The following is a 13,683-nucleotide window of genomic DNA, read 5'->3' as shown; positions in this document are numbered from 1 at the left end:
AGAGCCGGGCTGAAGGGCAACCAGCCAGCCTGTGGCGAGACGCATCTGAGTTTTAAGGACATTGGAAGCGTTCAGATCAGCGTTAGATGCATTTTGCTTTTATTTCATTTGACCAAATCTGACTGGTTGTGCTTTGACTTCTAATCACTTAGAATCCAGCTTTACAGTTAATAAATCGGTTTGTTTATCCCACCGGAAGCAGCGCGTTGGTTTGCAGGGTGTCAGAGGCTCCCCTTGGGAGAACAAGCCTGGGACATAGCAATTGCTTTGTTAAACTGACCAACGTATATGAGCTTGCAGCGTCCCGCGGGCAAGATTCCCAGGGTTGGGTCTGGGACCGGAGATATTGGCTGGTGTCATTCGGTTGCACAGTCCAAGGAGCAGCTCACACGCCAGAGGCTGTGTGAACAGCCCGGGAGTGGGGGTCTCACAGCGGGGCAGGATGGGGCTGGCCCCCAGAGTCGAGGACTGGAGTGACCGAGGAGATCATCGGTCCGGACAACACCAGAGGGGAACGTCACAGCCCCCTACTGACCCCAGCCCAGTCCCTGCAGCCTAGTGCTCCCCACTGACCCCTCACCCCTCACTGACACTCCCCCCCGGCACAGTCCCTGCAGCCCAGTGCCCTCCTCTGACCCTCATCGACCCCTCTGGCCCGGTCCCCGCAGCCCAGTGCCCCCCACTGACCCCCACTCCATACTGAACCCCTGGCCTGCTCCCTGCAGCCCAGTGTCCCCCACTAACCCCCATCCCTTACTGACCCCTCCGGCCTGCTCCCTCATCCCAGAGCCCCCCCCCCCACCCCCATCCCTTACCGATCACCACCCCGCTCCCCGCAGCCCTGCAGGGAGAGTACCCCCTGCCGAACCCCCACCCCACTCCCTGCAGCTGAACAAACCACCCAAGCAGCCATGATTCCGGGGGGCAGATTTTATTTCCAGTCAAACCTCATTAACACCCCTACCTACAGAGCTAGGCCATGGGCAGACAGGCAGGGGCACGTGTGTGGGGCACCCATCTTCTGGGGGGACATCGGGAGCCAGGAGGGGGCGAAGCAGGCTAACTGGGAGGGGGGTCCCCGGGCCGCTCCTCCTGGCGCTGGAAGCGGGCCCAGGCCTGGTTCTGTCCCTCGGGCGTCCCGCAACGCGTGAAGCAGGCCCCTGCGGCCATGGCCGTCACCCGGTCGAGGAAGGCATCCACCTGCTCCTTGCGCACGTCAGGCAGGAAGCTGTCGGGGAAAACGGGGGGGTGGGGTTAGAAGAGGGGACGGAGTGGGAGAGCGGATCTGCCCCGCAACAGGGCCCCCCAGGCTGGCACTTACCTGGTCAGCTCAGTGATCAGCGTAGCCCTGGGGGCAGATACCAGCTGCAGCTCTGGGGTCAGGGCATGCACCATGCTGGAAGGCAAAGGGGGGCGTCACAAGGCCGGGTTGGGGAAGGCGGTTGGGACAGGGGATCTTCTCTCCCTCCCATGAGCCAGGGATGGGACCCAGGAATCCGGGCTCCCAGCCGCTCCCCCGGCTCTAACCCCAGAATCTCCTCCCATCTCAGAGCCAGGCAGAACCGCGGCATCCGCCCCCCCCCCTTTAACCACCAGACCCCACTCCCTGCCCAGAGCCAGGCAGAACCCCAGCATCCAGGCTGCCAGCCCCTCCCACCCCCCAATCTAACCACCAGCCCCCGCTCTCCTCCCCGAGCCAGGCAGAACCCCGGCGTCCGGCTGGCAGGCCCCACACCCCCATTTCCCCACTCTAACCACCAGCCCCCGCTCTCCTCCCCGAGCCAGGCAGAACCCCAGCGTCCGGCTGGCAGGCCCCACGCCCCCATTTCCCCACTCTAACCACCAGCCCACGCTCTCCTCCCCGAGCCAGGCAGAACCCTGGCGTCCAGCTGGCAGGCCCCACGCCCCCATTTCCCCACTCTAACCACCAGCCCCCGCTCTCCTCCCCGAGCCAGGCAGAACCCCGGCGTCCGGCTGGCAGACCCCACGCCCCCATTTCCCCACTCTAACCACCAGCCCCCGCTCTCCTCCCCGAGCCAGGCAGAACCCCGGCGTCCGGCTGGCAGGCCCCTACCTGCAGGAGAAGTAGAGAAGGTGGAAGAGCTGGTGGTACTGGCTCCTGCAGGGCAGCCGAGCTGTGCAGCCAAGCGGCAGGAAGTGAATCCGGACGGGCCCGGGGCAGACGGCTTCTGGGTGGGATGGGGGGAAACTGACACTGATCAACATGGGGCCAGAACTGGGGGAAGGGAATCCCCCACATCTGTGGCGTTCCAGGGGCTGGACTGGGAAGGACCCCTAACACTAGGGTGGGGGGGCTGTGAGGCTAGGGGTCCTCTCCCTACGGGGGAAGGGCCAGGAGTCCCTGCGCTGGTGGGAGGCTGTGAGGCTGGGCGTTTCCTCCCCATGGGGGGAAGGGACATGATCCCCAGTACTGGGGGTCCTGTGAGACTGGGGGTCCCCTCCCCACAGGGGAAGGGCCAGAGCCCCCTTGCTCAGGGAGGAAGCAGCTGTAGCGTGATGTGTGATGGACCCAGGGGCTACAGGACAGACAGATGGAGCCAGGGGTGGAATCCCCCCAACTCTCCCCCCCCCCCGGCCCAAGGACTCACTGTGATCCTGGAAGTCTGGATCTGGATTCGGGGCAGGGTTCTCCTGGGCTGGGGCAGCCCCACTGACCACCTCTGAGGTGGGCGGCGGGGGGGTGTAGCGGGCCCGGGCTGCCAGTTCATGGAACAGGGCCGTGACATTGTACAAGGAGATCTCCTGGGCACTCTAGCAACGCAGAGGAGAGAGAGGTGAGAGGGGGGATCCCCAAAATCCTGCCCCATCCCCCCAAGATAAGGGCTTCCCAATTCTCCCCGATTCTCCCCCCTCTCCACCCCAGGATCAGGGCTCCCCAGTTCTCTCCCCCACTCCCCAACCTCCCTGCAAGGGCTCCCTCCCGCTCTGCGGGAGCCCCTCTCCTCGATGGCCCTGCCCCCCATTCCCCCAGGCGACCCCCTACCTTGGCGGGGATCCCATTGACAGTTCTCAGCAGACTCGGTTCCTCGGACTCGATCCCGAAGGGGAGGTACGGCCCTGTGCCAATGTCGCCCCAGTACCCCCGGGCTGGCACCAACTCCCCCTTCTGGACAGGAGGAGACAGGGTGTTACCCACCGGGGAGACAGATCCCCCCCAGATCCCCTCTGGGACTACAGCAGCCCCCCATCTGAGATCCCCCCCACTATCCTCCCGGCCTCCGGCAGCCCCCCTCCAACTTCCCCACCTGCAACCTCTGCCCCTGTCCAGCCCCCTGACCCAGGCTCTTGCAGCCCCCCTTCTACCTCCCCCCACGGAAATAATCTTCACCCCTCTCCCTGGGGTCACGGAAGCTTCTCTTCTCCAGTCTCCCCTGCCCCTGTTCGCCCTTGGGCTCCAGCCCCCCTACCGTGGGGACCCCCGACGGCCGCCCTGGTGCTTACATGTCTCAGGAGCCTCCCGGAGGCCAACGTTTTGTTGGGGATGTCGTAGACGCCCTCCCGCAGCTCGAAGGCCACCCCTGTGTCCCGCCATCGGGAGAACTCCCGCCCGCCGATTGCTCTGGCCTGCAAGGAGTGGCGGGGGGAAGGGTGGTGAGAATCCCACGCCGGGGGCTGCTAGATGGCCCCTCCCATAGCCACCCTGGAACCCAGCTGGGTCAGTACCCCCTAGCACCGCCCTGGGGCATGGGGCCAGCCCTGTGTGGCAGAAGACAGTGCCCCCTGCTGAGCCCTCGCCCCACTCCCTGCAGCACAGTGCCCCCTAGCACTGCCCTGGGGCATGGGGCCAGCCCTAAATGCCAGAGGAGAGCACCCCCTGCTGAGCACCCCGTGGGCCGCACCCAGCAGGGAGCTCGCCCCCCGGCTGTGCCCGCAGCTCCACAGACTCCAAGGGCTCACCCCGCGTTCATGCAGCTTCATGGTGAGGTCCCAGTCGCACACGCCTCGGCGAGCATCGTAACGGGTCCCTAGGTACTGCCGGACCCGCAGGTCCCAGAGCCGGGCGATCGGGAAGGCCTGTGGGTCCGGGTTCCGCCAGAATCGGAAGATGCCCTCCAGCTGATCCCGCTCCTTGAACTGTTGGACAAAGAGCAACGGGAGGGTTTGGGGAAGAGAGGGTACTATGGCAGCAGTGCATCATGGGAGATGTAGTTGGGGGTCCCTCATGCTCCAGTCCCAGACTCACAGACTGGATTACGTCTCCCAGGATGCACTGTGGTCTCTTCTCTAGGTAGGAGCAGCATGCGTCTGGGAGTGGCCAGGCTCCCTGGCCAGACCATCGATTCAGAGACTCCAAGGCCAGAGGGGCCAGTGGAACCTAGTCTGAACCCCTGGATAGCCCAGGCCAGAGAACAGCCCCATGATAATTCCCAGGGCAGAGCTTTCCCAGCGACAGCCAGTCTGGTGGCGTCTCTCACTCTCACTGTTTCTAACCCTTCAGTCATCCTTGTGGCTCTTGTCCGGCCCCTCTGCGGTTTCTCCACATCCTCCTGGAAATGCAGGTCCCAGAACTGGGCGCAGGATTCCCACAGCGTCGTCCCCAGGGCCAGATCCAGAGGCCAAACAACCTCTCTGCTCCCACGCGGGGTTTCCCGGTTGATGTGTCCCAGGAGCCCGCTAGCCCTTCAGCCCCAGCGCCGCCCGGGGAGCTCAGGTGTGGCTGATTCTCCACCACAACCCCAAATCTTGCCCAGAGTCCCGGCTGCCCGGGAGGGCGAGCCCCAGCCAGTGCATCCTCTGGTCGCATACGGACATGCTGTCACGGAGCCGTATGAAATCGCAGGCTGGTCGCTTGCCCACAGCGACCTGACCCGGCCTCTGCGTTATTCCCCACGCCCCCAGTTGGTCTCCTCTGCAAACCTTATCTGGGACGATTTTATGTTTATGGGACTACAGCTCCCATGATGCAGTGCGGCCACGTCACTGCCATGATGCGCGCCTGCCCTACCCAGCGAAAGCGTGGTGCATCTTGGGAGATGTAGTCTGGCGCGGGAGCCTGGCGTGAACTACAGCTCCATAGGGCACCGCAGCCCAGCGCCACGCCCGCTCTAACCACTAGAGCGGGGCCAGAGCACTCCAGGGGTCAGTCCCGCCACACGGGAAGGCCGGTGGCCGTGGTGGGGACCCACCTTCAGGGCCGACATGTCCACGGCCCCCAGGTGGCGCTGCTGGAAGTCCGGGTCGGTGGCGTAACGGACGAACAGGTCCGATTTCTCCTGCAGGTAGGCGGCTGTCGGGCTGCGGATCAGGCTGTTCCCCAGCAGCTCCAGGAACATCTCGCTCTTCTCTGCGGAGCGGAGAGGCGAGTGCTGCCATCAGAGACTGCCTCCCCGCCAACCTCCGTCCTCGGTATTGGGAGCCCGGACACCGGGGTTCTATCCCAGCTCTGGTTAGAGCAGGGGAGGCCGGCAGCCAGGCCCCCTGGGTTCTATCCCAGCTCTGTGTGGGGAGCGGGGTCTACTGGTCAGAGCCAGGGATTGAGTGGCCTTTACCTTGCAGCCCCAATTTCTCCGGAGACTCCAGGGCGAGGCTCAGAAAGAGCAGCTGCCGGCCCAGCGCCTCGAGGTTATTCTCCACGATGTAGAACTGAGAAGCAGGAAAGAAAACAAGTTGGGAAGCCCTGGGAAAAGCCAGCGTCCATGCAGGGGCGGGTGTTATAGGTTCCCCCATCCCAGAGGGGCCGTGTCTCCACACCGGGCGAGGGATCCTCATATACCCAGCCCCCGCACCCCACCCCAGAGGGGCCGCGACCCAGCGCCACGTGAGGGATCTTTCCTGTAAGGATATAAGTGTATGTTTCTACTACAGCCCTGACTTTGCCTGTGAAACCCACTAGGCCAGACTGTCACGTCTGCTGCAGTAAAGAGCTCGGCTTGTGAAACTGGGAACTCCCGGCAACTCCAGCCCCACCTCTCCCAACAGGGGGCACTGTGAGGAACAGGGCAGAAACGCCGGCTGTGGGGGGGGGGGCTCCCGGAGACTCCAGCCCCACCTCTCCCAACAGGGGGTTTTGTGGGGAGCGGGGCAGGAGCACTGGCTGTGTGGGGAGCTCTTGCCTACTCCAGCCCCATCTCTCCCAGCAGGGGTACCATGGGTCAGTTGTAGCTTCACAGCCCCCAAGATTTCTCCTCACGCTTCCCTTCTGAACCCTTCTCCCCACCCTGGAATACCCCTGTGGGTACTGAAGCCCCACGCCCCCCACGTCCCCCTGCCAGCCTGGGGACCAGGCGATTCGAAGAGGGCACAGCAAGAGGCGGGGAGATCCTCTGGCGTGGAGGAGATCCCGGGGGGGCGTTTAGATAAGAGGCACTGGGGGGCTGCAGGAGGGGGCCTGGCAGCCGGAACGGACCTCTCCCCGCGCTCACACACACTCCTGCCACACGTGCCGCCAGCCTCCGGATGCCCCGCGGAACAAACCGTCCCCGTCTCGCCCGTCAGCCTGATGAGTCCTGACGCCAGCTCAGAAACGGCTCACGGGCAGCTGCCACCACGGCCCTCGCTGGCAGAGCTGTCGCTGCAGCCTCTGCCGACCCCGGGAACGCGGCTGAGTGCAGGGGGAAAGGCGGGGTGGGGCACCTGCACTGGGGATCCCGAAGCTCTTCCCAAATGCGGGGCAGGCTTGACAATGGCCCCCAGCCCCTCCCCCCCCGCTCTAACTACTAGACACCGCTCCCCTCCCGGAGCCAGGGAGAGAACCCAGGAGTCCTGGCTCCCAGCCCCCTCCCGGCTTTAACCATTAGATCCCACTCCCCTCCCCGAGCCAGGATAGAACCCAGCTCTCCAGAGACTGCTCACTCCTGCGCTCTAACCACTACTCCACACGTCCAGCCCAGGTGAGAGAGAGAGGGGAGCCGGGGAGGGGAGACGCCTACATTGATCCTCCTCCGCGGCCAGCGGTGGGCTTGACTCATGGTCCTGAGGACGTGGCGGCCATCGACGGAGCCCACCAGAAGGATATTGAGCTCGGGCAGGTCGTCCTGTGACAGGCAGAGATGGGCCATGGAGCTCTCCAGACCTGCAGGGAAAACAGAATGGGTGCATCTCGGACCTGTATAAACAGCCTCCACGCCCCAGCCCAGGGGGGCCGCATCTCAGCGCCAGGTGAGGGGTCCTGTATGACCAGCCTCCGCACTCCACCCCAGAGGGGCCGCATCTTAGCTGTGGGCAAAGGGTCCCTGTATACCCAGCTCCCGCCCCCTACCCCACAGGGGCCAAATCTCAGCGCCGGACAAGGGGTCCCCGAATAACCAGCCCCACCCCACCCCATAAGACTTAAACAGTGAAGCTCAAAGGCAACCCATTTAAAACCGGGAAGGGGAAGAGGACACGGGTAACTCACTGCCACATGTCCCAGAGGGATCAGATTTTGGAATAAGCATAAAGGGATGATTCCACCCCTGGGATGGGGGAATAGGCGTGAGCCTGGCTCTGCCCCCCAAAGGGGCCAGGAGGAATAGACTGGAGGGGCCAATGCCGAACCCCCCCCGGGACCCCTGAGATGGGGAGGGGCCAAGAGTTGGCTTGTCAGCTCTTTGGGGTTTTCCTTGCGCTGGGTCTGTACAGCACCTAGCACCATGGGGGGCTGGTCTGAAGGGGGGTCCCAGGCGCTACCGTAACACAGGGGACGAGGAAGACCCACATTCCCTCTGCAGGTCGAGCGCGGGGGAGAAGCCCCACCAGCAGGTGGTGCCGAAGCTGCTGCTGCCGGCTGCCGTCGTCATGGCTGGAAAAGAAAGACACGTGCACCCCGCGTGGGTGTGGGGCTGCCAGGGCCGGGGGGCCGCTCCCCCTCAACCTTCCCGCTGCCACCCCCACTGATGCCCCTCCCCGCACTTCCCTCGTCTCTTTCCCTCCCCAGTGACCACCTACCTCCCCCGCCGCTGCCCCATCTCTCCTCCTCCCCCACTGGCCATCTGCCCTCTGCCACTTTCTGCGCCGCCCCCAACTGCTCTCCACTCCCCTTACCCCCTGCACCTCCTGCCCCCTTCCCTAGGGATCACCTGCACCCCACTGACCCCCTCCCCATCTCTTCCCCACCCCTCACTTCCCCTGCCACCCCCCACTGCCCCTCACCCACTTCCCCTGCCACCCCCACACTGCCCCTCCCCACACAGTGCCCCCACCCCCACTTCCCCTGTCACCCCCACACTGCTCCTCCCCCGACTTCCCCTTTCACCCCCCACTGCCCCTCCCCACACACTGCCCCCACCCCTACTTCCCCTACCACCCCCACACTGCCCCTCCCCACACACTGCCCCTCCCCCCACTTCCCCTACCACCCCCACACTGCCCCTTCCCCCACTTACCCCACCCCACTTCCCCTGCCACCCCCCCACTGCCCCCACCCCCACTTCCCCTACCACCCCCACACTGCCCCTCCCCACACACTGCCCCTCCCCCCACTTCCCCTGCCACCCCCACACTGCCCCTTCCCCCACTTACCCCACGCCACTTCCCCTGCCACCCCCACACTGCCCCTCCCCACACACTGCCCCTTCCCCCACTTACCCCACCCCACTTCCCCTGCCACCCCCCCACTTCCCCTACCACCCCCACACTGCCCCTCCCCACACACTGCCCCTCCCCCCACTTCCCCTGCCACCCCCACACTGCCCCTTCCCCCACTTACCCCACCCCACTTCCCCTGCCACCCCCCCACTGCCCCCACCGCCACTTCCCCTACCACCCCCACACTGCCCCTCCCCACACACTGCCCCTCCCCCCACTTCCCCTGCCACCCCCCCACTTCCCCTACCACCCCCACACTGCCCCTCCCCACACACTGCCCCCACCCCCCACTTCCCCTGCCACCCCCACACTGCCCCTCCCCACACACTGCCCCCACCCCCCACTTCCCCTGCCACCCCCACACTGCCCCTCCCCACACACTGCCCCTCCGCCCGATCACCTGCCCCCCACTGACCTCCGCCTTGCTGCCTCGCGCCCCCCCCCGTGACGGGCAGGGCTCCGGGCCAATGGGCTGCGGGACCGGGCCCCGGGTCCCGCCCACAGCAGCGCAGCTCGGCCGGGGCCGGCAGCTTGGTTGCGCCGCGGGACGCGGTCGCCCTCGCAACGGGGCCTCCGCTCCCTGGAGCCCCCCCCAGCCCTGGGATAGACCCCGCCCCCTTCCCCGGAGACCCCGCCCCCGGGGAGCCCCGCCCCAGACTCCGCCCCACCTCGCCCGGGGGCTGAGCCCTGTTCGCCCCGCCCCCTCCCGCCTCTGTCCGCCCCCCCCTCCCGTCCATCCTCCTCCCCTTCCCCATCCCCCCTTCTCCCCCTCCCCCCTCTGCGCCTCCCTCTCCCCCGCCCGTCCCCTCCCCCTCCCCATCCCTCCCTCTATCTATCTATCCCCATCCACCCCCTCTGTCCATCTATCTATCCCCATCCACCCCCTCTGTCCATCTATCTATCCCCACCCACCCCCTCTGTCTATCTATCCCCATCCACCCCCTCTGTCCATCTATCTATCCCCACCCACCCCCTCTGTCTATCTATCCCCATCCACCCCCTCTGTCCATCTATCTATCCCCAGCCACCCCCTCTGTCCATCTATCTATCCCCAGCCACCCCCTCTGTCTATCTATCCCCATCCACCCCCTCTGTCCATCTATCTATCTATCCCCAGCCACCCCATGTATTCATCTATCTATCCCCATCCACCCCCTCTGTCCATCTATCTATCTATCCCCATCCACCCCCTCTGTCTATCTATCTATCCCCATCCACCCCCTCTGTCCATCTATCTATCCCCAGCCACCCCCTCTGTCCATCTATCTATCTATCCCCATCCACCCCCTCTGTCTATCTATCTATCCCCATCCACCCCCTCTGTCCATCTATCTATCCCCAGCCACCCCCTCTGTCCATCTATCCATCTCCATCCACCCCCTCTACCTATCTATCCCCAGCCACCCCCTCTGTCTATCTATCAATCTATCTATTGATCTATCCCCAGCCACCCCCTCTGTCCATCTATCTATCCCCATCCACCCCCTCTGTCCATCTATCTATCCCCACCCACCCCATGTATTCATCTATCTATCCATCTCCATCCACCCCCTCTACCTATCTATCCCCAGCCACCCCCTCTGTCTATCTATCAATCTATCTATTGATCTATCCCCAGCCACCCCCTCTGTCCATCTATCTATCCCCAGCCACCCCCTCTGTCTATCTATCCCCATCCACCCCCTCTGTCCATCTATCTATCCCCAGCCACCCCCTCTGTCTATCTATCTATCTATCTATCTATCTATCCCCATCCATCCCATCTATCTATCTATCCCCAGCCACCCCATGTATTCATCTATCTATCCATCTCCATCCACCCCCTCTATCTATTGATCTATCTATCTATCCATCCCCATCCATCCCCTCTGTCCATCTATCTATCTATCCCCAGCCACCCCCTCTGTCTATCTATCAATCTATCTATTGATCTATCCCCATCCACCCCCTCTGTCCATCTATCTATCCCCAGCCACCCCCTCTGTCCATCTATCTATCCCCATCCACCCCCTCTGTCCATCTATCTATCCCCAGCCACCCCATGTATTCATCTATCTATCCATCTCCATCCACCCCCTCTATCTATCTATCTATCTATCTATCTATCTATCTATCTATTGATCTATCCCCATCCACCCCCTCTGTCCATCTATCTATCCCCAGCCACCCCCTCTGTCCATCTATCTATCTATCTATTGATCTATCCCCATCCACCCCCTCTGTCCATCTATCTATCCCCAGCCACCCCCTCTGTCCATCTATCTATCCCCATCCACCCCCTCTGTCCATCTATCTATCCCCAGCCACCCCCTCTGTCTATCTATCAATCTATCTATTGATCTATCCCCATCCACCCCCTCTGTCCATCTATCTATCCCCAGCCACCCCCTCTGTCTGTCTATCCCCATCCACCCCATGTATTCATCTATCTATCCATCTCCATCCACCCCCTCTACCTATCTATCCCCAGCCACCCCCTCTGTCTATCTATCAATCTATCTATTGATCTATCCCCAGCCACCCCCTCTGTCCATCTATCTATCCCCAGCCACCCCCTCTGTCTATCTATCCCCATCCACCCCCTCTGTCCATCTATCTATCCCCAGCCACACCCTCTGTCCATCTATCTATCTATCTATCCCCATCCATCCCATCTATCTATCTATCCCCAGCCACCCCATGTATTCATCTATCTATCCATCTCCATCCACCCCCTCTATCTATTGATCTATCTATCTATCCATCCCCATCCACCCCCTCTGTCCATCTATCTATCTATCCCCAGCCACCCCCTCTGTCTATCTATCAATCTATCTATTGATCTATCCCCATCCACCCCCTCTGTCCATCTATCTATCCCCAGCCACCCCCTCTGTCCATCTATCTATCCCCAGCCACCCCATGTATTCATCTATCTATCCATCTCCATCCACCCCCTCTATCTATCTATCTATCTATCTATTGATCTATCCCCATCCACCCCCTCTGTCCATCTATCTATCTATCTATTGATCTATCCCCATCCACCCCCTCTGTCCATCTATCTATCCCCAGCCACCCCCTCTGTCCATCTATCTATCCCCATCCACCCCCTCTGTCCATCTATCTATCCCCAGCCACCCCCTCTGTCTATCTATCAATCTATCTATTGATCTATCCCCATCCACCCCCTCTGTCCATCTATCTATCCCCAGCCACCCCCTCTGTCTGTCTATCCCCATCCACCCCATGTATTCATCTATCTATCCATCTCCATCCACCCCCTCTACCTATCTATCCCCAGCCACCCCCTCTGTCTATCTATCAATCTATCTATTGATCTATCCCCATCCACCCCCTCTGTCCATCTGTCTATCTATCTATCCCCATCCATCCCATCTATCTATCTATCCCCATCCATCCCATGTATTCATCTATCTATCTGTCCCCATCCACCCCCTCTGTCCATCTATCTATCTATCCCCATCCACCCCCTCTATCTTTCTATCTATCTATCTATCCCCAGCCACCCCATCTATCCATCTATCTATCTATCCCCATCCGCCCCTCTATCGATCTATCGATCTATCTATCCATCTATCCCCATCCACCCCCTCTATCTATCTATCGATCTAACTATCCCCATCCACCCCATCCCCCCATCTATCTATCCCCATCCGCCCCCTCTATCTATCGATCTATCTATCCATCTATCCCCATCCACCCCCTCTATCTATCTATCTATCTATCTATCCCCATATGCACCAGCTAGCCAGCCAGCCAGCCAGCTCCCCGCACACGCACCCTCATCCATCTATCCAGCCCCATGCACACACCTCTGTCTAATCCAGTCCATCTCGGTATACTCTAGACCAGCAATTCTCAGCCAGGGCGGGCCGCCACGCTGGGCCAGGTTCGACTCACTGGGGCCCAGGGCGGGAAGCTGACGTCCCACCGCATGGGACTGAAGCCCAGGGCCCCCCGGGGCTGAAGCCAAAGGCCGAGCGATTGCCCTGCTTGCTACCCTGTACGGTCGTGGTTTTGATACGCAGAACAGTTGTTGTGACAGAAGTAGCATGTCGGGGCTCAGAAAGTAAAAGGTTGCGAACCCCTGGGCTAGCCACTCATCTCTCTGATCTGAGCTGTCAGTCTATCGAGGAAGTCAGCTGGAGCTCACGAAAGCCGATGCTCAAATAAATTGGTTAGTCTCTAAGGTGCCACAAGTCCTCCTGTTCTTTCTGCGAACGCAGACTAACACGGCTGCTGCTCTGAAATCTATCGATTCTGTGTTTAGCCCCATACCAGCCCAGCCAGCCCTATGCACACCTAGCCGACTCTTTCTTTTCTTCCTTCGCTTTCTCTGCATCCCTCTCATCCTCGCTCTGTCTCTCCCTCCCTCTTTGCCAGTCTCTGTCACGCTCCCTCCCCCACCTCGCCTCCCCTTAATGACACACAATGAATTACATCTCTGGGACGGAAAGGATATATTCATCTTCCTCTAAAGCCCTTGGTTGCTCCTAGATTGGCAAGGGATTTGCTGAGGGACAGAGTATTTAATACCATAATTTACTTCAGATCAGCAGGCCCCAGGCCGGGCTTCCTAAGCAGGCAAAACCTGGCAGGTGGCGAACACCTGTTCTCCTGCCCTTCGCTGGGATTACAAAAATTTAGCTACCAGAAGCAGCTGTGAAAGTCCTGGTCATGCAGATGCAATCGCTCCCAAGATCAGCCACAAGCCGTGGGAGAGTATGTATCCAGCTTGCCTGGAACGCAGCTCGTTATATCGTGGTCTGTTATTGTAGGGTCTCCCATGAGCTCTGTGCTGGTTTGTTATTATAGGGTCTTTTGTGAGAACCAGGCTTAGCTGGTTATTGTTGGGTTACTTGTGAACATTGAATCATAAATATCAGGGTTGGAAGGGACTTCAGGAAGTCATCTATTCCAACCCCCTGCTCAAAGCAGGACCAACACCAACTAAATCATCCCAGGAGCTGGGATGCCGGTTTGTTGGGGTAGGGTCTCCAGTGAGAGGTGGGGCTATCAACCGGGAGTGTGATAAGGAGAAAGCTGATAGAAGTCAAATGGAGCAGAGTCCGCTCTCGCTCGCCCCGCTGTAAATCAAGAGTCGCTTAACTTTTACCTCCCTGCTTCCCCGTTGGAGACAATGAGGAACACACC

At 61.2% G+C, this 13,683-nt stretch overlaps 1 protein-coding gene across 4 annotated transcripts; it reads right to left on the bottom strand.

Annotated features, from left to right (window-relative positions):
* Window positions 1-915: 915 nt before the first annotated feature.
* On the bottom strand, window positions 916-9,071 carry DNAAF3 (dynein axonemal assembly factor 3). 4 transcript variants are annotated; one of them, XM_048832481.2, is made up of 12 exons: window positions 8,942-9,070; window positions 7,658-7,741; window positions 6,891-7,033; window positions 5,511-5,604; window positions 5,148-5,305; window positions 3,919-4,095; window positions 3,463-3,585; window positions 3,005-3,127; window positions 2,610-2,772; window positions 2,075-2,186; window positions 1,322-1,396; window positions 916-1,228 (listed from the first exon to the last, which is right to left on the bottom strand). In XM_048832481.2, the coding sequence occupies exons 2-12, from the start codon at window positions 7,737-7,739 to the stop codon at window positions 1,060-1,062; spliced, it is 1,419 nt and encodes a 472-aa protein (XP_048688438.1). In that variant the 5' UTR covers window positions 7,740-7,741; window positions 8,942-9,070; the 3' UTR covers window positions 916-1,059. The 4 variants fall into 4 exon arrangements, 3 of the variants coding, with proteins under 3 accessions (XP_048688438.1, XP_048688437.1, XP_048688440.1); XM_048832480.2 differs by having other exon boundaries at window positions 2,075-2,189; window positions 8,942-9,069; XR_007354109.2 differs by having other exon boundaries at window positions 1,095-1,228; window positions 2,075-2,209; window positions 8,942-9,071.
* Window positions 9,072-13,683: the final 4,612 nt, after the last annotated feature.

This window comes from Caretta caretta, chromosome 23, assembly GCF_965140235.1.
Source record: "Caretta caretta isolate rCarCar2 chromosome 23, rCarCar1.hap1, whole genome shotgun sequence".
Taxonomy (NCBI): domain Eukaryota; kingdom Metazoa; phylum Chordata; order Testudines; family Cheloniidae; genus Caretta; species Caretta caretta.
Note: the sequence above shows the minus strand (reverse complement) of the source record. Positions and strands in the feature narration are given on the sequence as shown.

Coding starts and splice junctions, on each gene's coding strand:
- DNAAF3 (XM_048832480.2), bottom strand. CDS start 7,739: ATGACGACGGCAGCCGGCAGCAGCAGCTTCGGCACCACCTGCTGGTGG. Junction 3,586..3,918: donor TGAAGCTGCATGAACGCGGG/GTGAGCCCTTGG, acceptor CACTCCTTGCAG/GCCAGAGCAATCGGCGGGCG. Junction 1,397..2,074: donor CTTCTCTACTTCTCCTGCAG/GTAGGGGCCTGC, acceptor TTTGCCTTCCAG/CATGGTGCATGCCCTGACCC.